General features: G+C 46.5%; 1 protein-coding gene across 1 annotated transcript in view; it reads right to left on the reverse strand.

Moving 5' to 3' along the window:
* Window positions 1–203: 203 nt before the first annotated feature.
* Window positions 204–22984, reverse strand: part of SLC35E3 (solute carrier family 35 member E3) — a 36467-nt gene continuing 13686 nt past the window's right edge. Inside the window, exon 4 of the mRNA XM_077833149.1 lies at window positions 204–1932. Coding sequence (XP_077689275.1) covers window positions 1876–1932 — 57 coding nt within the window. The 3' untranslated portion in view covers window positions 204–1875. The remainder of the gene's footprint in view (window positions 1933–22984) is intronic.

Raw genomic sequence — 22984 nt, forward strand, 5'->3', positions numbered from 1 at the left:
TGTATTGCTGGGGGCCAGAACTGTTTAGCCAGGTAAACACAACACTTTATTTCTACCATCCCTTCCATCAGGGACTCCGAGAGCTTTGCGAACATTGTCTTGCAATATTTCTTGAGTTATTCTCAGGTTACAGAGGGAGAGGGGCCACATAGATTGAGAGTTTTGTTGTTAAGCCACTGCTTTATTGTCAAACCGGTGCGGCACCATTGCAGCACACACACACCCAGGAGTCCCAGAATATTGCAAATACTCCTTGGAAAATGCTGCTATAGTTAGTACCTAGGAAGATCTCTCTTAACCAATGGTCCCCAAACTGCAGGCGTGCCCAGAGGAAAGTTTCGGGGGCAGGGGGGCGCATGGTGGGGCCCAGGCCAGCCCCTATGGGGATGGGGAGGGAATGCCCCCTGGCTCCACTCCCGGCCCTGCTCACGGTTGCAGCCTGGCTCCCGCCCCTTGCTCCCAGCTGCGACTTCGCTCCTGGCTGTGGCGCTGCTCCCGGCTCCCCTCCCACTCCTGGCCCCAGCTCTGCCCCCCAGGCCAGCTCTGCCCTCATCTCCTCTCCGCCCTCGTCCCCAGCTCAAGTTTCTCTGCTGAGCCAATTGTGCAGTAATGGAGGGGGAGAGCAGATAGATTCCATTACTGGTAAGTGGAGATGTGACCCGAGGTGCCTAGGGTAGCCCACACAGAAAATGCCACGGTCAAGGCAGGCTGCAAAAAAGAGAGCAGATTCTCCCAAAACTGGTGGTTAACTCTGTAGTTAGATTCACCGACCAGTCACAAACTGTGCTCCTGATCCCCCACACTGGTTATCAAGAAGCCAAGAAAAAGAAATCACACAGCCCCCTTTATTGTAGTCCAGTCTCTGGCTCCCAATCAGCAAATAACTTCTCACTTTACTGGACCTATTTAAAACTTTAGTCACTATAGAAAACGTTCTTCTGATCCCCAAAGGGCCAGCCACATTACCAGATCAGTACTAGTTTGGATCTTACCCAAAAACCCATGCTGCCATCAATCCTTTAGTATCTAAAACTAAAGGTTTATTAGAAAAGAACAAGAGAGTTGTTAAATGGAAAAGCACTCAGATACATATATATAACTTCAGAGTCCATATATCAGGTTCTTAGCAGAATTGGTGAGTTTGCTGACTTGTAAAGTCCCCCTGGAACACATGCAAAGCGTGCATGGTTCTATCAGTCCTTTGTTCAAAGCTTCAGTTTGTAGAGAAGTTACTCCAGAGGTGAGAAGCAGGATTGAAGACAAAATGGACAAGATGCACCTGCCTCTTTATATCCTTGCCATGTGGTTTGTACGTCTCACAATGCATGGGCATGGAAAAGCTCTTGGAGTCCCCTGGCCCCAGGCATGTCCTGCTGACTCATAGGCGTAGCCCCTGGCTTCTCTCAAAAAGAAAAGGAGTACTAGTGGCACCTTAGAGACTAACCAATTTATTTGAGCATAAGCTTTCGATGAAGTGAGCTGTAGCTCACGAAAGCTTATGCTCAAATAAATTGGTTAGTCTCTAAGGTGCCACAAGTACTCCTTTTCTTTTTGCGAATACAGACTAACACAGCTGCTACTCTGAAACCTGGCTTCTCTCAGTAGGTTAATTGTACAGCTGATTGACCTTGATGGGCCATCAAACAAGCTAGATAGTGCTGATGCTAATCTGTCTAGGTGGTGTCACCCGGGAACAGCACAAGTTTGAGATACATATATATCACACACATGTATAACCCACAATATAAAGATGATACATACATATAAAGAACTTTGCCAAGTATTTCCTGTACCAGTCCCACGAGGAGCGTGAGCATGCTGAAAAACTCATGAAGCTGCAGAACCAGAGGGGCGGTCACATCTTTTTGCAGGACATCAAGAAACCAGATCGTGATGATTGGGAGAATGGGTTGACATGAGTGTGCCTTGCACCTGGAAAAGAATGTGAACCAGTCACTCCTTGATCTGCACAAGCTGGCAACTGACAAGAATGACTCTCATTTGTGTGACTTCATTGAAACCCAAATGAAGCAAATCGTGACTTTTCCACTGATACCTTATATGGCATATCTTGTAAGTTTCATTGCAATTTTGTAATATTGGTATCAATAATATTATAAATGGTCACCTATATTTCATACAGTGTCACAGGAGGCATGATGGGAAAAGTTTGGGCACCACTGCTCTAAACTGATGAGTCCCACTTCCAACCCCAAGACCCCCATACTCTTCGGAACAATTTCAGGAGGAAACAAATATACCAGTAGGAATACTGACTATAGGTTGTGAGTGGAAGTGTCCATAAAATTGGCCACCAGGCTTCCTCATCAAAGAAGCAGCATGTTCTAAGCCACTAGGTCCACAGAGGTGGCAAAATGCCATCCACTGCCTAAATTCCCAGCCCCAAGTTGCATCTGAAGAATGACACTAACATGGACCCTATGCATTTGGACTTATCCAAAAAGTAGGGTGGTGAGAGGAAAACTTCAAACCATCATTGCCTGGAGAATGTTGAGGGCTCAGACTAGAAAGATTCCAAATGGCCTCTCTGAATTATCCAGTCTTAAAGTTTCCAAGGAACCTGATCTCTGTATCAGACAAAATACGTGTACAGATGCTAGGTGTGATCATGCTACCATTGCAGCTGGTCTCTCTGAGAAGAGGAACTTAGGACACAACATGCACAATAGCTACATCTGGAAGCCCTCTTTCTTGTCTGTTGGCTTTCGTTCAGTGGGTATTTCTGGGCAGTTTTTTCTGCATCTTTATAGCCTTCTTGTACAATCATCTGAGCTAGGCTTCTGCCTCACCTGAACTATCTTTAAACACAGACCAGCTAACATGGTTTTATCCTTGTCATGGAGCAGCTGCCCTTTACAGGGGTTAGGGTCCAGTCTGCTTTATGAAGGCCCGACGTGTTCTAGTTGACTGCCTCAGATGGCTAAGTAGTAAAGAACTGGGCCTAACAAAGGTTATCCAAGATCAGTTAGAGGAAAACTCCAACAGGAGTCAGGACGCTCATGTGGAAGAGGAGCTCCCAGGAGAAGCCTGAGTGAGTCAGAACGTTCCATAGGGTGAGCTCTCTGGGAAACCCACCAGAATGGGGCGCCTGTAAGAGGTGCTCCAAGGGAGGAGAGCCTCCTAGACAGAGAGCCACAGTCAGCAGGCACCCGAAAAGGTCTGGTCTGGCAAGGATCACCCATTGTCTCTGGAGAAGAGTCACAGTGGACAGACCTTCCCGAACACCTGAATCCAGAGAAGGATCTTATTCTAGTAGGGGCAGGATGCCTACTACCAGGGGGCAGAGACTGGAACCAAGAAAACTCCTGGGGAAGAACCTGGGTAGAGGTGAACGCTGGACTCAGGCGCGGGACAGATGGACTAAATCACCCAGTCACCAATCTGAGATGTTGGGGTGAAAGTTTTGTTTATGTTCTGCAATGCCTTTTGTAAATAAATGAGACCCTCCATAAGGAGGTGCTGGTCTGTCTGAAGGTGTTGATACCTGGGGTGAGTGGAAAATCAAGGAGCATGCTGGGTCAACCTGGAATGACGACTGTCCTCATTATGGATAGAGGCGTGCTAAGACAAAGCCTACAGTGGGAGACAACTGTGGTACAGGCTTCTGAGAGAAACACAAGGGTTGTATGAGCTGAAGTGGAGACAGTGTCAAAACCAGCACTATGGACTTATAGTATAGTCTGAGGGTTATGATAGTTTATTAAGCACTGGCAGCATGTTCTTGGACTCAGACAGACAATCAGCTCCCAATACAAACAAAGCAAGTCAAACCCAAATGGACCCAGAGATCCACAGGACGTGTATCTCAGAAAAAAGATTCTCTCATTTTGTTTTAATTGAGTGGATGTGGGACAGTGCTGTCTGTTTTAATGGTGTAGATTAGCATTCACAGAAATATGAATGAAGGATTTTTTAACCTAGCTTGACTCCAGGAGGATTAAGTTTCTGTAAGCATTAAAATCCCAGATTTTCAGGAAGCCTAGGCAGCAGACTCATCTCCTATCATTATGGTTTTGCTCAGCCTGCCTGTTTTGTGTTGTGTTTTATATGCTTTGATACAGTATTACTAGAGACTTAGGTGTTATAGCTAGTTGGATCTAGCTCTCAAAAGTTTTCCTCAGGTGATAGTTAATCAAAAGCTATCTAGAAGAGTTAAAGAGTACATATTACTACTGACATTTGCTTCAGTTTTCCCTATCCAGCTTTTCTTGCATTGCAAGGTGGTTAAAAGTTATTTTCTCTACATCAGCCAGGCCAAGATACCTATAGTCACCTCCTTTAGGACAGCCTCTGTTCCGTCCCTTAGTTCCTTTACCTGGTATTTCAAGTGTAACCTGTTCTCTCCTATGGCAGCTTCTTTGGCCAAAGTTTTCTTGGTAACACCAGCTATAGAGGTTAAGGAATGGGAGCTGCTCTGCTGTTAAAAGCAGAAGAGAGGGAACTGCACTCCCTCTTAGTGGAGATCCCGGTGTAGATGGGACATTAACACACATCACTTTAGTAAATGTATTCTGTTTCTCCCATACCCTACTGCCAAATCAGCCATGCTGCCTGGGACCCAACCAAGACTTTAGGCTGGTGGTTATTGTGGCATATGAGCTTTTTTCAAATAAGCTAGACCAAAGAAAATGGTAGGATTTTCTGTGGTGTGTGCTGGAAGTAGAACAATTGCTCCCTTCTTCTCTTCACAAGAAATTTAGAAGCTTTGACACAGATCTCCAGGAAACTCGGGCTGATAGAGATTTTATGTCATCTGCAGTCAAGTATTTACTTTTCGTTCAGGATTTACATTTCCAAACATTTGAAAGCTGTTAGAACCAAAGTTCTTCATCAGGTTACTGCAAATGTGGATCCCACTTACGGTGTCCATGCCCATCTGCCCCAGCACAGGAGCTTGGAACATTTTCACTAGCCGTGTCCAATAGGGGTCATGCATGAGCCCTGCATGCTCTCACACTCTGCCCCCTCTCCTCCAAGGGCATAAAGGGCACCGTAACCCTAACCGCGACTCAGTTCTTTCTAACCATCTTAGGCAGTGAGTTGGAACAACATAATGTCCTGTTGTAGTAATCTTGTTACTGAGGGCTTGTCACCACTGTTGCACCATAGTGTAGACCCTTGTACAATGATAGAAGGGGTTTTTCTGTTGCTGTAGTTAATCCATGTTACAAACATAGGACGAACTATCATCTGGTATTTGCAGAGCTGCAGGAAGAACCGAAACAGCATGGGGGCATGACGATTTCTTTGGATTGCTGAGGGATGCAGCTTAAATGAATTCATGGTTGTTGGTGGCATTCAAAGAGCAGCTGCAGACAGTGGAGCAGTGCTTCTGGGCTTGAGAAATGAGCACTGACTTGTGGCATTGCATCATAATGCAGGTTTGGGAAGATGAGCTGTGGCTGCAGAACTTTTGACTGTGAAAGGCCACGTTCCCGGATCTGTGTGCCAAGCTTGCCGCAACACACCAGTGTATGTACACCAGAATGAGATCTGCACTGACAGTTGAGAAGTGAGAGATGGTCATACTGTGGAAGTTTGCAATGGTGGATTCCTACCAGTCAGTGGGAAATCATTATGGAGTTGGAAAATCCGGGGGGGGGGGGGGGAGGGGGCTATTGTCATGCAAGCGTACAGGGCCATTAATCGTCTTCTGCTATTCAGGTCCATGACCCTCGGCAATGTGCAGGAAACAGTGGATGGACTTGCAGGCGTGGGGTGTGACAGGATCCCCGGAGTGCAGCCTGGGACTATGGGACTTCTGTGCCCCCCTAACTCTCCAGCCTGGGCTGTCTCTCACAACACTTTGCTAGTGACAAGCAGCAAACCCCTTCGGGCGCTGTTATCACTCAGCATAACCGCATTTGGAGCCCCACACCCAGCTAGATTGCATGAATGCTCCCAGAGCCACTCATGAATCACACAGAGAAAGGCACCAGTCGAATCGCCTCAGCACCCAGTCTTGTACCTTAGGAATATACCATCTTGCACTGCTCAAGACGAGCAGTGCAAGTTTATTAATTGGTTCACCACTTCATCAATGGAAAGCGGATATACACCAGCCTTTGTAAAGCTGAGCAGATTTACAAAACACTGCAGGCAAACTCACTGGTAAAGATAAACAGTGAAACAAGTTGATTGACTACAAAAGATAGATTTTAAGTGATAGACAAAAAGTCAGAGTGGTTACTAAAATAAAATAAAATGTAAGCACACAGTCTAAACTCTCAACCCTATTAGACTGGGCAACATCTAGGTGAAGCAGTTTTTCTAACCCCACTGGATATTGCAGTTCCTAGTACACAGGTTTCACCCTTGAAATCTGGGCCAGTCTCCTCTGTTGCAGTTTTCAGTCTTCTGAGTGTCCTTGTTGCTTACAGCATAGGTGGGCAGGGAAGGAGAGAAAGCCAAGCATGGGGCCACTCTGTTCTGTTTTAGACCCTGAGTCCATGTGGCTGGAAAACACAAGTCCAGGCATGTCTGGAGGACACTGATGAGTTACCGGGCAAGGCTGAGCAATTCCCCTGGTGTGGCCTTGTGCAAGTGAGTCATTGAATTGAAACTCCCTTGCAGGACAATGACTGTTGATAGTTGTTTGAAACCCGCCCGGGCGTTGGTTACTTTCTTTGCTGTTGTTTCTGGGGAGCTAATATCTGGGCGATTCCCCAACTCACAGCATATTTTAGTGACAACCATACAACACATTCTCATAACTTCATTTGCATTAATGATATGCATATTTAGGTAGAAAAATGACTTTCAGCATATTATAACCTTTCTCCTGATACCTCACACAGCCTGCTTTAATATGCACTATTACAGTGATATATAAATGAGGAATATGGGGGTTACAGGGCGTTCCCCCAAGGTATAGAATGTTACATGGGATTCCCAAACTGCAGTGGAGTGATACACAGCACACACATTCCTATTTTGGCACCAGCCCATCTTCTCACAAAGTACATCAATAGAAAGGGCTACTTTTCTATGGTTATGCAAGCATTGATGGATCACCAGAGAGACTTCACCAATATCAGTGTCAGATGGTTGAAGAAGATGCATGACCTTTGCATCTTTATGAACATCGGACTGTTCATAAGGCTGCAAGCAGGGACATGCTTTCCCAAACAGAGGATTCTCGGAGACCCAGCATATCCTTTGCTCCTCTGGCTTATGAAGCCATACACTGGCCAACTGGACAGCACCAAGGAAAGATTCAACTCCCAGCTCAGCAGGTGCAGAATGACAATGGAATGTGCTTCTCCTAGACTGAAGGACACTGGTGGATTTTACTCACAAGATTGGATCTCAGTGAGAAAGATATCTCAATGGTTATAGATGCCTACTGTGTCCTGCATAACATCTGTGAAACAAAGCGGGGAAAGCTGCCACCAGGGTGGAGGTGGAGCAGCTGTCTGCTGACTTTTTGAAACAGCCAGACACAAGGCCCATTACAAGAGCTCAGCACAGAGCTATGCATATGAGAGAGGTTTTGAAAGAGCACTTTAATGGTCAGCCACAGTCGTGACCTGTGCTGGACTGTTCTCTGGCCCTGAAGCTTTGGGTGTTGATAGGAATTGTGTAGTGCTTGCTGCATATTTATAGATATTACATTGTGTGTTTTCCTGAACCTATGAATTACGTGGTGCTTGCTGTACATTTATCCAAATGACTGGGTGTTTTCTTGAAACCATGAGTTCAGTGGTGCTGTACACTTATCAGCTCTGGCTGGTTTAAGTACCACCCATGCATTCTGCAATACGTGTTGTGAACTAATAAAGATTTTATTTTCAAAAAATAGACATTTGAGTGGCAAAAACCGTGCAGAAATGTGCAAGGCAATACAATATAAACTTCTAACTTAACAGAACAAAACTTTAAAATTGGAAAGTTTCTGTCCATTTCAGTGCACAAATATAGTGCATTTGGCTACACATACTCCAGCTGTGGTTCTCAAAGATCAGTGTATGTGAAACTATGGGCACGAGTAGAGGAAAATGGCACTGAATATTGGCACTTTTCCCCACAGGTGGTGGTGATTTTAGCCGATCTCTCATTCCTGCAGGTTACAAAGGCGCAGAGCACAGCTGCTGCTGGTGTCCTGAAGCTGCCCAGGCCTGTATGCCACTAGCCTGTTTAATAGAGTGAGGCAAGCCTGACTCACTGTGGAGTGGCACGGGACAGCGTCCTACCGCAGAGGAAGAAATAAGACTGCCTTCCCTAGAAACCTTCAGGAGAGGATTGCAATGACCTCCATGAAAGTTACATCAAGACCTCTCAGGTGGATACAAGGGACCTCATTATGTACATATACAAACTGCACTGCATATTCCCCCACCCCCCCGCCCCAAGTGGGTAATGAAAAGCAAATACCAACTCTGCCTCTGTTTGTTGTAAGGCTCTCTCTTCTCAGACGAGTAAAACAATGCAATGTCGATATATATGTTTTGCTAACTTGGGGATGGGCCAGGCACCATCTTTAAACATTATAAGGGAAAATGCATACACACATTTCTTTCCTCTTAAATCAGGCTCATGCATGCTTGGCTGGTGGAACTGGCTAGACTGGTGGAGTCTCAAACAGGTCCTGGCTCGCAGCATAGCTGGATCCCTCAACTGTCTCCTCCTCACACACTGTTCACGGCCAGGTTCTCTTTGTCATGGACTCCTCAGCCCACAGTGGTCCACAGGGTCTTCGCCAGCTATGTCAAGCAGCACGTAAAAGCTGCAGGTCTGTGGCTCAGCACCAGATCGATTGTTGGCCTCCCTGAACTTGTGGTATGCCTGCCATAGTTCCCTCACTTTCACGCAGCATTGCTGCTGAAGCCTGTCAGATCCTTGTGCCTGCATCCCCTGTGCAATCTTTTCGTAGATGTCTATGTTTCTATGGCTGGTCCATAGCTGTGCTTGCATAATCTCTTCTCCCCACAGGCTCAAAACATGCATATACTTCCTGTTTACTCTGGACTTCCAACACGTGGAGCTTGCATGGTCTGTTGGCAGCTGTACACAAGGTGGGCAATCAGGAAAGAGACATTTCAAAAATATGTGGAGTGTTTGTAAAGTGGGGGCGGCTTCTGGTCTCCAGGCCCCTCGGCGATGGAGTTCACAATTGTGACCAGTGTGGTCACTGTTGCAGTGACAACTGCTTGAGGACAGTTAGAGTTGACATAGGTCATGAAGTACCTACACTTGCACTGCATCAACCTCAGCAGGTTGACTATGGTTCTACACTATTCAGGGCGGTGATTTTACTCCATCACCATAATGCAGCCCTTTTTGAATGCAGAGACGTGCATAGATAGGTTGAATGCATGGTGACTTATGATGACCTAATTTCATTGTGTAAACCAGGCCACATCAGTTTATTGGCACCGGGCCCTGTCTTCACTGCCTTAAGTGCAGAGGAGCTGTAACTTCCGATGCAGAGAGTGCAGAGTTGCTCTTCAAGGGAGCAGTTACTGCTTGGGGGGAGAGGGGCAGCACATGGGACTGGAACCTGCCATGCTACAGCACAGAATTGTTATAGAAGCCCTTCCTCCTCTTCTTCAGCTAAGGGATGTCAAGCGAAGAATTCAAAGAGTCATCTGCCTTCCTTCTATTTGGCACAGGCTTCAGCGGCACTGCCCCTCTCAGCATTAGTGTTCAGGACAGTCTTCTGCAGTGCTTCCCTTGCCGACAGCTTTGATCAAAGCCAGCAGTCTTTGCCAACAGCTTTGATCAAAGCCTGATCTGCACCAGTGGTTTCAGCTATGGAGGAAGCCGCAAAGCACAGAGAGGTTTCTGTAGCATCCTCACTGCACAGACATTTTAACAACTAAATTTGTGGTTCCAAAAGCTTCTTTTGTGTCTTCACCTGACCTGAGGGTCACTACTAAACCTGAGTCATCAATCCTGGAAGATGTCCTGATCTCAATACCATACAGATCCCCCCCCTCAAAAAGAAGCAAGGGTACCTCTAATGAAAGTTTACTTGAACCCACATGTCAACATATTTAAGGATTTGAATCCCACAAAAAATCCTTCAATTTCCTGTCCCAGTTTCTTCATTAGGTTTCTAACATCCCAAAACTCTGACTCCTCTGCAGATTCTGATGAGAGTCTTCCACCACAAAGGAAATGATATGGATGGAAAGAAAATAAGTCCATGGAAGCATATGGAAAAGAGCCACCTAATAGACCTGAGATTGCTAATTCTTATGTGCTCCTTGTTTCCCTCTGAACTGGCTAAATCTCTCTCTGCCATGTGGCCCCAAAACCATGGCCATATTGGCCCTCATGGCCTCAATATCTGCAATTTCAGGGACAAATTATCCCACATTCTACAGCATCCACTCATGAGTCACCTGCTGCTGCAAGCTCTGATAATTCTGATCACTCTCCTCATCAAGTTCAAGATGCAGAAGAACAACAAATTTTAAATGATGGTTAAATGCCAACTCTTCAGGACGATCCTTCCAATCCTATACCTGGACCATCTTCCTTACCTGATAAAACTGTTTCACAGGCTATGCCTCTTTCAGCTGATGATTTAAAAACCTTTCACGAATTATTTAAGTGTATGGCAAAATACTTGAAATTCCTTTGGAGGCAATTCTGGAAAAAACATTTAAACTTCTGAGAGAGACAAGCTGTGGTGAGAGAATATCTTTTATTAGATATCCCAGACCTGCAGGAAAGTATTAGCTCACCCACCTTGTCTCTCTAATATCCTGGGACCAACATGGCTACAACACTATGAACTTTTGATATTCTACAGCCAGCGTCCCAAAGCAGGTTGGCATTATCTATTAATGAATGAATACTGGATCTAGCAAAAGCTCTCAGGGCTACTACCCCTGATCCATTTGAGCTACTGCAAAACATAGTGGTCACAGATATCAGGTGCAATCTAAAGGATTTGAGTATTTTGGTATTCATCTGGTTCTATTGTTACTGGTTGTTGCTACAGCCAACGAATGATCAAAACAGTCTGGAAAATCTACCCAGGACAAAGAAAACTTACTCTTCTGCATTCTTACAGGTCAGGATAGCAAATTATCAGGCCATGCTGTCTAAATATGATTATCTGGAATATGACAGACTGTCAGAGTTTAAGGACAAGTTAACCTCAGAGTGTAGAAATGAGTTTAAAGCCACTTGTGAAGCAGGGCAGCTTATTGCTAAAATTTCTCTTCAAGCTGCCTTAGATTCTACTTACCTGAGTGCTTGTTCAAGACTACAGGTATCGTCATGTGATGTCCAGAGGCTAAGTGACCTAGGGGAGCTAGTGAACAGGGGACCACAAACAGGGGAGTTTGAGGTTGGAAGAAGGAGATCCCCTTGCTGAATGAACAAGGTGCAAGTACTAACCTTGGGGTGAACGAGTTTGCTTGGCTGTTTGTGTTTCTCTCTTTCAGTTTGTTTCAGTTATTTCAGTTACTGGGTCAGTTGGGATTGTGCGTCTGGGGACTGTTTGAGCCTTTGTTCCCTGGATCATCCTTGATCATCTTTGATCAGCCTCCCCTGTGTGACTAACAAGGGGTAGGTTGACCTAGGAAAAAAGGCCTTAAAAGCCAGAGGCTAAGAGACCCAGGGGATTTTGTAGGAGGGAGTCGTAATATAATCGCTATGGTTAGGAAGAGCTGCATCGCCAGTGCCAATGCTGCTCCTGTCTCCTCCACCTGCATTTGCACCCAGACAGACCACCTAACCATGGATGCCTCCACCCAGATCCTGGTGTGGATTTGCAGAGATGGTGGCCTGCATTTCCCACTTACAGAAAGCCTGGCTGAGGGAACCATCCAGTGTGAAAGGTGCCTGCTGGTGGAATCTCTCAGGAAACAGGTGGGAGAGCTACAGGAAGAGGTGGCTAGGCTGAGGAGCATCCATGCCCATGAGGAATTCCTCTAGAGACATCCAAGGCTGAGACATCCAAGGAGACATCCAAGGCTGAGGAATATGGAGACATCCAAGGCTGAGGAATCTATCCAGCTACAGAGGACTGCTGTCAGACCACCGGGAGAGGAGGATATGGCTCTGTCACAGGGAGGACACTGGCAGCAGGTTACTTCTGGCAGCAGGCAGTGCTCTACCCCTGCTCCCACCCCACCCACCATAGTGATAGAAAACTAATATGCTGCCCTGGCAACGAGCGATGAGGAATCACCCCCAAAAGGTGGAGGAGGAGAAGCCATGTACCCCCCTAAGGCTGGGAGGATCGCAGCAACCACTCCCAGGAGGAAATGTAGGGTAGTAGTAGTTGGTGACTCTCTTCTGATGGGGACGGAGGCACCCATCTGTCGCCCTGACATGGCATTCCAGGAGGCATGCTGCCTGCCAGGGGCCCATATCCAAGTCGTTATGGAGTGACTGTCGAGGATCATCCGGCCCTCTGACTACTACCCCACGCCACTCATCCATCTGGGCACTAATGATACTGTGAGGTCTGACCCTCAGCAGATCAGATGTAACTACAGGGCTCTGGGAGTAAGGGTGAAGGAATTGGGAGTGCAGGTGGTGTTCTCTTTGATCCTTCCAGTCAATGGTAGGGACCCAGGCAGAGAGAGATGCATCCTGGAGGTGAATGCCTGGCTGCAAAGATTGTGTCGCTAGGAGAGCTTCGGCTTCCTGGACCACGGGATGCTGTTCCAGGAAAAAGGACTGCTAAACAGACATGGGGTCCACCTATCGAGGAAGGGGAAGAGCATATTTGGATACAGACTGGCTAACCTAGTGAGGAGGGCTTTAAACTAGGTTCAAAGGAGGCAGGTGACCAAAACCCATAGGTAAGGCAAAAATATGGAGACCTGGGGGGAGCATGGGCTGTTATAACAGGGATAAAGAAGAGACAAGACAGAACTGTGGGGAGGGAATCAAATCAGTCTCTTAGATGTCTGTATACTAATACAAGAAGTATGGGGAATAAACAGGAAGAACTCGAAATGCCAGTAAATAAACACAACTCTGACATAGCTGGCATCATAGAGACCTGGTGGGATAATACGCATGGCTGGAATATTGGTATAGAAGGGTACAGCTTGCTCAGGAAGGGCAGGCAGGGAAAAAAGGGAGGAGGTGTTGCCTTATATATTAAAAAGTGTATACACTTGGACTGAGGTTGAGATGGAAATAGGGGACAGACTTGTTGAAAGTCTCTAGATAAGGACAAAAGGGGTAAAAAACAAGGGTGATGTCATGGTATGGGGTCTACCACAGACCACCTAACCAGGAAGAAGAGGTGGATGAGGCTTTTTTTAAACAACCAGCAAAATCACCCAACGCACAGGACTTGGTGGTGATGGGGGACTTCAACTACTCAGACATCTGTTGGGAAAACAACACAGCAGGGCACAGATTATCCAACAAGTTCTTGGAATGTATTGGAGACAATTTTTTATTTCAGAAGGTGGAGAAAGCTACTAGGGGAGAGGCTGTTCTAGATTTGATTTTGACAGATAGGGAGGAACTGGTTAAAAATTTGAAAATGGAAGGCAACTTGGGTGAAAGTGATCATGAAATGATAAGAGTTCATGATTCTAACGAATGGTAGGCGGGAGAACAGCAAAATAATGAGACTGGATTTCAATGTAAGATCCCCTGGGAAGCAAGTCAAGGGGAAAAATAATTGAAGACAGTTGGCAGTTTTTGAAAGAGACTTTATTAAGGGCACAAAAGCAAACTATCACACTGCATAGGAAAGATAGGAAGTATGGCAAGAGACCATCCTGGCTTAACCAGGAGATCTTCAATGATCTACAAATAAAAAAAAGAGTCCTACAGAAAGTGGAAACTAGGTCAAATTACAAAAGATTAAAATAAAAAAATAACAAAGTATTTAGTGACAAAATTAGGAAGGTCAACACACAAAACAAGATCAAACTAGTCAGAGACATAAAGGGTAACAAGAAAACATTCCACTAATACATTAGAAGAAAGAGGAAGACCAAGGACAGGGTAGCCCCGTTACTCAATGGGGAGGGGGGAAATAACAACAGAAAATGTGACAATGGCAGAGGTGCTTAATGACTTCTTTGTTTCAGTTTTCAACAAGAAGGTTGGTGGTGATTGGACATCTAACATAGTGAATGCCATTGAAAATGAGGTAGGATCAGAGGCTAAAATAGGAATATAACTAATTAAAAATTACTTAGACAAATTAGATGTCTTCAAGTCACCAGGGCCTGATGAAATGCATCCTAGAATACTCAAGGAGCTGACTGAGGCGATATCTGACCCATTAGCAATTATCTTTGAAGAGTCATGGAAGATGGGAGACATTCCAGAAGCCCGGGAAAGGGCAAATATAGTGCCTATTTATAAAAAGGGAAATAAGAACAACCTGGGGAATGACAGACCAGTCATCTTAATTTCTGTATCTGGAAAGATAATGGAGCAAATAATTAAGCAATCAATTTGCAAACATCTAGAAGATAATAAGGTGATAAGTAAAAGTCAGCATTGATTTATCAAGAACAAATCATGTCAAACCAACCTGATACTTTCTTTGACAGGGTAACAAGACTTGTGGATAGGGGGAAGCGGTAAATGTGGTATATCTTTACTTTAATAAGGCTTTTGATATGGTCTCGCATGACCTTCTCATATAAGGTGGATGCATAACTGGTTGGAAAATTGTTCCCAGAGAGTAGTTATCAGTGGTTCACAGTCATGCTGGAAGGACATAAAGAGTGGGGTCCCGCAGGGATCAGTTCTGGGTACGGTTCTGTTCAATATCTTCATCAATGATTTTGATAATGGCATAGAGAGTACACTTGTAAAATTTGAGGATGATACCAAGCTGGGAGGGTTTAGAAGTGCTTTGGAGGATAGGATTAAAATTAAAAATGATCTGGACAAACCGGAGAAATGGTCTGAAGTAAACAGGATGAAATTCAATAAGGACAAATGCAAAGTTTTCCACTAAAGAAGGAACAATCAGTTGCACACACACAAAATAGGAAATGACTGCTTAGGAAGGAGTACTGCAGAAAGGGATTAGGGGGGTCATAGTGGACCACAAGCTAAATATGAATCACAGTAACACTGTTGCAAAAAAAAGTGAACATCATTCTGGGATGTATTAGCAGGAGCGTCGTAAGCGAGACACGAGAAGTAATTCTTCCGCTCTACTCCGCACCGATTAGGCCTCAACTGGAGTACTGTGTCCAGTTCTGGGCACCACGTTTCAGGAAAGATGTGGATAAATTGGAGAAAGTCCAGAGAAGAGTAACAAAAGTGATTAGAGGTCTATAAAACATGTCCTATGAGGGAAAATTGAAAAAATTGGGTTTGTTTAGTCTGGAAAAGAGAAGACTGAGGAGACATGATAACAGTTTTCATATACATGAAAGGTTGTTACAAAGAGGAAGGAGAATTGTTGTTCTTCTTAGCCTCTGAGAATAGAACAAGAAGCAATGGGCTTAAATTGCAACAAGGGAGGTTTAGGTTGGACATTAGAAAAAAATTCCTAACTATCAGGGTGGTTAAGCACTGGAATAAATTGCCTAGGGAGGTTGTGGAATCTCCATCACTGGAGATTTTTAAGAGCAGGTTAGACAAACACCTCTCAGGAGTTGTCTACATAATACTTGTCCTGCCATGAGTGCAGGGGACTGGACTAGATCACCTCTCGAGATCCCTTCCAGTTCTATGATTCTATGGTAATCTACATCAGGTTTACCAAAAGACGTGCAAGCGACTATTGAAGATTTGCCATTCAATAGTCAGAAACTATTCAATGCCAAGACTGATGAATCTCTGCATTCATTAAAAGACTCAAGTTCCACATTCAGATCACTGGGTTTATACACTCCTTTCAGAAAGAAGCATTTGTCCTCAATCTTCATTCTCCAGCCATAGGAACACTCAGTATCCTTATTTTTTATATCCCCAACACCAGACACCTTCTGAACAAACAAGAAAGGTATCTAGCTATCAGAAGTAGTAGTCAGCCCCACTTCCCTCTTCTGTAACTACTCAGTCAGGTCAGACACAGACATCAAATTTGATGTGACCATTGAGGATCTTTGACTAATCCACAAGGATGTATATACCCTTTAACTCCATTCTTTTGTTCCTATAATATTTCCTGGAGTCTGGGATGGCAATCACCACATATCAATGGATCCTTCAAGCAATCAGGAATGGTTATGCCATTCAATTTCAATCTCTGCCTCCTTCCTGCCCCTCTTCCCGGTCCCATTTCAGGGACCATTCTCACTATACTGCTGGCGTCAGGAGATCAGGCTTGGAGTAATAGTTAGTACCTTAGGAGTATATCAGAAAAGGTTTCTATTCTCCCTATTTACTAACACTGAAAAAGAAAGAAAAGGAGGACTTGTGGCACCTTAGAGACTAACAAATTTATTTGACGATAAGCTTTCGTGAGCTACAGCTCACTTCATCGGATGCATTCAGTGCATCTTGTTAGTCTCTAAGGTGCCACAAGTACTCCTTTTCTTTTTGTGAATACAGACTAACACGGCTGCTACTCTGAAACCTGAAAAAGAAAGGTGGTTTGCGTCTGATCTCAGGAACCTCAACAAATGCATTTGATATGCCAAGCTTCATCCACGTGGTAACTCTCCCTGCAGTTATCCCTGCAGTGGATCCCATAGATTGGTTCATTACCCTCAATTACAGGATGCTTATTTTCACATGTCAGTACAACTGGCACAAAGTTTTATGGCCCTGGGGAGTCATTACTCATTCACAGTACTACCTCCAGAATTTCATCAGTACTAAGGGTCTTTACAGACTGCTTATGAGTAATTGCAGCCCATCCATGCAGACAAGGGTTGCATATTTACCCTTATGTAGAGAAAGGGCTTGTGCAGGGGAGGTCACTAATGCAGGTCATAGGGCAGCAAAGAAAATGATTAATTCGTTTTCATCTCTGGTTTTGAGGATCAACTTAAAGTTTGAATCTGATTCCACCACAATCCACAGAATTCAGCAGAGCTCTCCTAGACTCACAAGGAGTGAGAGCATTCATCCCACCAGACAGATTTCAAATACAAAAATCTGATTCTCCACATCGGTACTTACCATCAAATGACATCATGGATATGCTTCAAATTTATAGGCCATATGGCTTCAGGTTACCTCAGGTTATTTATAGGCCATTCGCCAGGTTACCTCTCAGACTGTTTAAAGCATGGATCAAGTCTCTTTAGAGACCAACAATCCACAATATATCAATGAAAGTGCTGATTCCAGATCAAATTCTATTATCAGTGGAATGGTGGATGAGGGAGGGAAACGTATCTGTGGGAATTCCGACTGCATCCAAAACTTTGATAACAGATGCATCTAATATGGGCTAGGGAGATCATATTCACACTCATGGCCTCTGGTCCCATCCAGAATCCATGATTCACATAAACGTACTAGAACTAATGGAAGTGAGATTAGCTTGGAACATAGGTGCCAACTTCCCCTCTTCCCCACGGGTGCCTGACTCCCCTCTGCCCCTGGCCGCAACCCCACTCCACCCCTTCCATGAGGCCCCGCCCAACCCTGCCTCTTCCCACCCCTGCCCCGCCCCCATTCCAACCCCTTCCCCAAAGTCCCCGCCCCAACTCCGCTCCCTCCGTGCCCCTATTCCAACTCCTTCCCCAAATCCCCACTGTGGCCCCGCCTCCTCCCCTGAGTGTGCCACGTTCCCGCTCCTCCCCGCACTCTGGAGCATGCTAACACTGCGAAACAGCTGTTTCGCAGTGGCCGGGCATGAAGTGCTGGGACACAGGCAGAGGAGCAGGGATGCGGCACACTCCAGGGAGAAGGAGAAGGTGGAGCAGGGGCTGAGGGGAGCTTGGCTGCCAGTGGGTGCAGAGCACCCACTAATTTTTCCCCATGGGTGCTCCGGCCCTGGAGTACCCACGGAGTTGGTGCCTATGGCTTGGAAAGCATTTCTACCTAGAAAGAATTTTTCAATCAATGTTCTCACGGACAGTTCCACAACAGTTATTACTTACATGGACAGGGAGGCGCACAATCAGGCCTTTTTGCCAAGAAGCCATAAAACTTTGAAAATGGTGCATTCAGAATCACATCAATCTGAAAACTCTTCATCTTCCAGGTGAGAAAGATGGTTTCACAGACTCAATAAGCAGGAAGAAGTACTCATCCCACGAAAAGGAATTTTAAAAATTCAATACTGAACCCATTTTTTCAAGAGCAGGGAATTTCCAAATAGACTTATTTGCATCAGTTCAGAACAGGAAACGTCTCATATTTCACTCTCAAGCAGGAAGGAATCCAGTATTTCTAGCAGATGCATGCATGGTCCCACCATTCGACGTATGCTTTCCCTCCATTTCCACTGATTCCAAAAGTGTTACAGAAAATAAGAAAAGATTTGATTTATATGATAGCTGCTGCTTGGCCGCATCAGTTTTGGGTCTCAGATCTGATGCTACTGTCAATTCATCAATTTAACCCACTCCCAGTTCAGGGAGACATGTTATCACAGAGTCATGGTCTGATTCTTCACCCACACCCAACCTCTCTGCATTTTACAGCCTGGATTATACCTGGATATCCTCAACAGAGTGTGTTCTTCAGAGGTACAGAGCATTCTTCTTCAGAGTAGAAAGTTATCCATTAAGCTACATACATTGCCTAATGAAAACGTTTTTCTGTATGGGCAAAGTCTAAAAGCTACACTTCATGTCAGTGTTTTATTCTAATACTAATAGATTACCTTTGATCTTTAAAGCACTGAGGACTGTATCTTTTCAAAGTCCATTTGGTAGTGATATCTGCATTCCATCCTCCAGTAAAGGGAGGTACAATTTTCTCTCATCAATCAGTGAATTATGAAAAGGGCTTGTCCATGTTTTTCCTCCTGTGAGAAAGATCACTCCAACATGGGACTTAAATTTAGTGCTTTCTTTGCTTATGGACTTCCCTCCCCACCCCGCCTGTTGAATCGCTAGCAAATTGTCCAATTGATCTACTGTCAGTGGAGGTAGCATTCCTGGTGGCAATTACATCAGCTAGTAGAATAAGCTAATTACAAGCCCTAATGATAAATCCTCCACACAGTTTTTCCACATGGATTGAGTAACTGAGACTGCATCCATCTTTTATTCCTAAAGTACTATCAGATTTCCATATTAATCCATTCAGGTACCAGTTTATTTTCCAAAACCTCATTTCCAATGCGAGAAGGGACTATTGTGATAGTTTAGTCTGACCAAATGCATAACTAAGGCAGTGGTGAGCTGGAGCCGGTTGGCACCAGTTCGCGCGAACCGGTTGTTTAATTTTAAAGCAGTTTTAGAACCGGTTGTTAACCTGCTTCCCTGCAGGGGGCGCTGAGGCTTTGCTGGGCTCCGGCGGGGAAGTGATGTAATTCCTCCTCCGGCCAACGGGAGCGCTGCGCTGTGGGAGCCATGTGGGCTGCCGCCTGGCCCTGGGCACGAGCCCTGTTGCTGCTGCTGGTCCCCTGGCCCCTGCCCCTGGGGCTCCCGCTGCTGCCTGGTGGGTCCCCGGCTGCTCTGCTGGGCCTGGGCTGCGTCCTGCTGCTCTCCCCGTGAGCACGCACCACTCTGCCCGCAGCCAGCCCCTGCCTCCAGCCCCCCCGACACATCCCCTGCCTACAGCCAGCCCCCATCTCCAGCCACCCCCTGCCCTGCCTCCAGCCAGCCCCTGCTGCACCCCCTGCCCTGCCTTGCCTGCAGCCAGCCCATCTCTAGCCACCCTCCCGCCCTGCCCTACCCACAGCCAGCCCCTGCTGCACCCCCTGAACCCCCTGCCCACAGCCATCCCCTGCCGCACCCCCTGAACCCCCTGCCCGCAGCCAGTCCGTCTCCAGCCACCCCCGCACCCCATGCCTTGCCCACAGCCAGCCCCTGCCGCACGCACCCCCTGCCCTGCCCGCAGCCAGCCCATCTCCAGCCCCTGCTGCACCCCCTGCCCTGCCTGCAGCCAGCCCGTCTCTAGCCACCCCCGCACCCACTGCCTGCAGCCAGCCCGTCTCTAGCCACCCCCGCACCCACTGCCTGCAGCCAGCCCGTCTCTAGCCACCCCCGCACCCACTGCCTGCAGCCAGCCCGTCTCTAGCCACCCCCGCACCTCCTGCCCGCAGCCAGCTCCTGCCGCACCCCCTGCCCTGCCCGCAGCCAGCCCGTCTCCTGCCGCACCCCCTGCCTGCAGCCAGCCCCTGCCGCACCCCCTGCCTGCAGCCAGTCTCTGGTGCACCCCCTGCCCTACCTGCACAAGCCCCTGCTGCACCCCCTGCCTGCAGCCAGCCCCTGTCTCCAGCCACCCCCGCACCCCCTGACCTGCCCCCAGCCAGCCCCTGCTGCACGCACCCCCTACCCTGCCCACAGCCAACCCGTCTCCAGTCACCCCCACACCCTCTGCCCTGCCTCCACCAGCCCCTGCTGCACCCCCTGCCCTGCCCGCAGCCGGCCCCTGTCTCCAGCCAGCCCTGCCCGCAGCCAGCCCCTGTCTCCAACCAGCCCCTGTCTCCAGCCAGCCCCACACCCCCTTGCCTCCAGCCAACCCTCCTGTCTCCAGCCAGCTCCGCACCCCCTGCCCTGCCGCAGCCGGCTGCCCACCCGCTGCCCTGCACCCCTGCCTCCAGCTAGCCCTGCCCCTGTCTGCAACTGGCCCCACATCCACTGGTGCCCTGAAGTTCCCAGGGCAGTAACCCTGCACACCTGCTTCAATGAGGGGGGCATGGAGCAGCTGGAACCCACACATGTGCACACCCTAGGGTGACCAGACAGCAAGTGTGAAAAATCAGGACAGGGGGTGGGGGGGTAATAGGAGCCTATATAAGAAAAAGACCCCAAAATCGGGACTGTCCCTATAAAATCGGGACATCTGGTCACCCTAGCGCACCCCCAGGGAGTGGCAGGGACCCACACATGTGAAACGGAGCTCATTTCTAGTTCAGGCCCACCTTTTTTAAAAAGAACTTTAGGCAGAGTTAACATACATCCGTATTTTCCCGGACAGGTCAGATTTTTTGGTTTTTAAATCGCTGTCCGGGAGGATTTTTTAAATTTTAAAAATTCCTCCAGGACAGTGATTTAAGAACCAAAAAGCCTGACCTGTCTGGGAAAATATGGATGTATGGTAACCCTGTTGGTACAAAAAATACATACTGGGGCACATCCCTTAAATCAGAACTTTTTATAGGGAACCAGTTGTTAAAATTTTGGCAGCTCATCACTGACTAAGGCCCTTCATTTTCCATATTTATTGTTTTTCTCCAAAAATATTGCCGGGTTTTGAAAAAGCAAGTATTTGAGTTTCACTGATTATCACCTGAATTTTGGCTTTTTTGGGACCCAGCAATTTTTGTAGAGGAAGTAGACCCAGGGCCAGGTTGAAGGGACAGGATCAGGAGGGGGTTCTGTCTGGCAGGGAAAGTGGACGGGGCTGTTGGATCATATTAAAGAAGTTCTGTATTAAAATCACAAATGAGTTTGACTCCCCATAGTTTAAATTCCAGGCTATTACTAATTAAGAGGTCTCTTGGTTTTTGGTACTCTTTCTCTCCCTCTCTGTGTGAAACTTGCAAGTTGCTAATTGTGTTAGTACATTCTAAGAGCAATACTTTGTAACAACAACTACTCACACAGAGAGACTCAAAGCAATATCCTAAAAGGAGTATTTGTGGCACCTTAAAGACTAACAAATTTATTTGAGCATAAGCTTTCGTGAGTTACAGCTCACTTCATCGGATGCATTCAGTGGAAAATACAGTGGGGAGATTTATATGCATAGAGAACATGAAACAATGGGTGTTACCATACACACTGTAACGAGAGTGATCACTTAAGGTGAGCTATTACCAGCAGGAGAGTGGGGAGGGGGAACCTTTTGTAGTGATAATCAAGGTGGGCCATTTCCAGCAGTTGACAAGAACTTCTGATGAACAGTGAGGGGTGGATAAACATGGGGAAATAGTTTTACTTTGTGTAATGACCCATCCACTCCCAGTCCCTACTGAAGCCTAAGTTAATTGTATCCAGTTTGCAAATTAATTCCAATTCATCAGTCTCTCGTTGGAGTCTGTTTTTGAAGTTTTTTTGTTGAAGTATTGCCACTTTTAGGTTTGTAATCGAGTGACCAGAGAGATTGAAGTGAACTGGTTATCACTACAAAAGGTCCCTCCCTCGCCCCCCCCCCCGCTCTCCTGCTGATAATAGCTCACCTTAAGTGATCACTCTCGTTACAGTGTGTATGGTAACACCCATTGTTTCATGTTCTCTATGTATATAAATCTCCCCCCTATATTTTCCACATATGCACCCGATGAAGTGAGCTGTAGCTCACGAAAGCTTATGCTCAAATAAATTTGTTAGTCTCTAAGGTGCCACAAATACTCCTTTTCTTTTTGTGAATACAGACTAACACGGCTGCTACTCTGAAAGCAGTACTCTGTAACAACAGAAACAGCACCCAGAGACTCCCCGCCCTTTTGTTGTATTCCTCTCGCTTTGTTAACAACTGTGATTAAAATAGAAATAGAGGATGTATGTGGATGGATGCTTGGTGTGGATAATAACTGAATGATCAGGGAGGTGCTAGCCTAAGAATCCAGTGTCCATTGGCTGAAGAAGGCATCAAGTGGAAATAACCAGAGGAACCCCGGAGGGCAGACTGGAATCCACCCAACAGCCTCAAGGATGGGAGAACCAAAGAACAAGATAACATCTGGCAGCACGGAGCCGTCAGGAATGTGCCATCTGCTGATTGATTCAGCAACAGCATGATGAAGCAATTCCCATAGACTGGCATAGGAAGAAATTCCTATAAAAATGGACTCTAGAAAGTGAGAACTTCGGGGTCTGATTCTGCAAACCAACTTTCAGGAGCATCAGATGTGCATCTGACGAGGCCCTGGTCCCTCCTCATGTCCAGGCCACCTGGCCAATGGCTTGGCATGAGCAACTCTAAGGCTGGTAACTATGATAATAACCTTGCAGAACCTCTGTGTGTGTGTGTGTATGAATGAATG

The sequence above is a fragment of the Eretmochelys imbricata genome, chromosome 1 (assembly GCF_965152235.1).
Source record: "Eretmochelys imbricata isolate rEreImb1 chromosome 1, rEreImb1.hap1, whole genome shotgun sequence".
In the NCBI taxonomy this organism is placed as follows: Eukaryota; Metazoa; Chordata; order Testudines; family Cheloniidae; genus Eretmochelys; species Eretmochelys imbricata.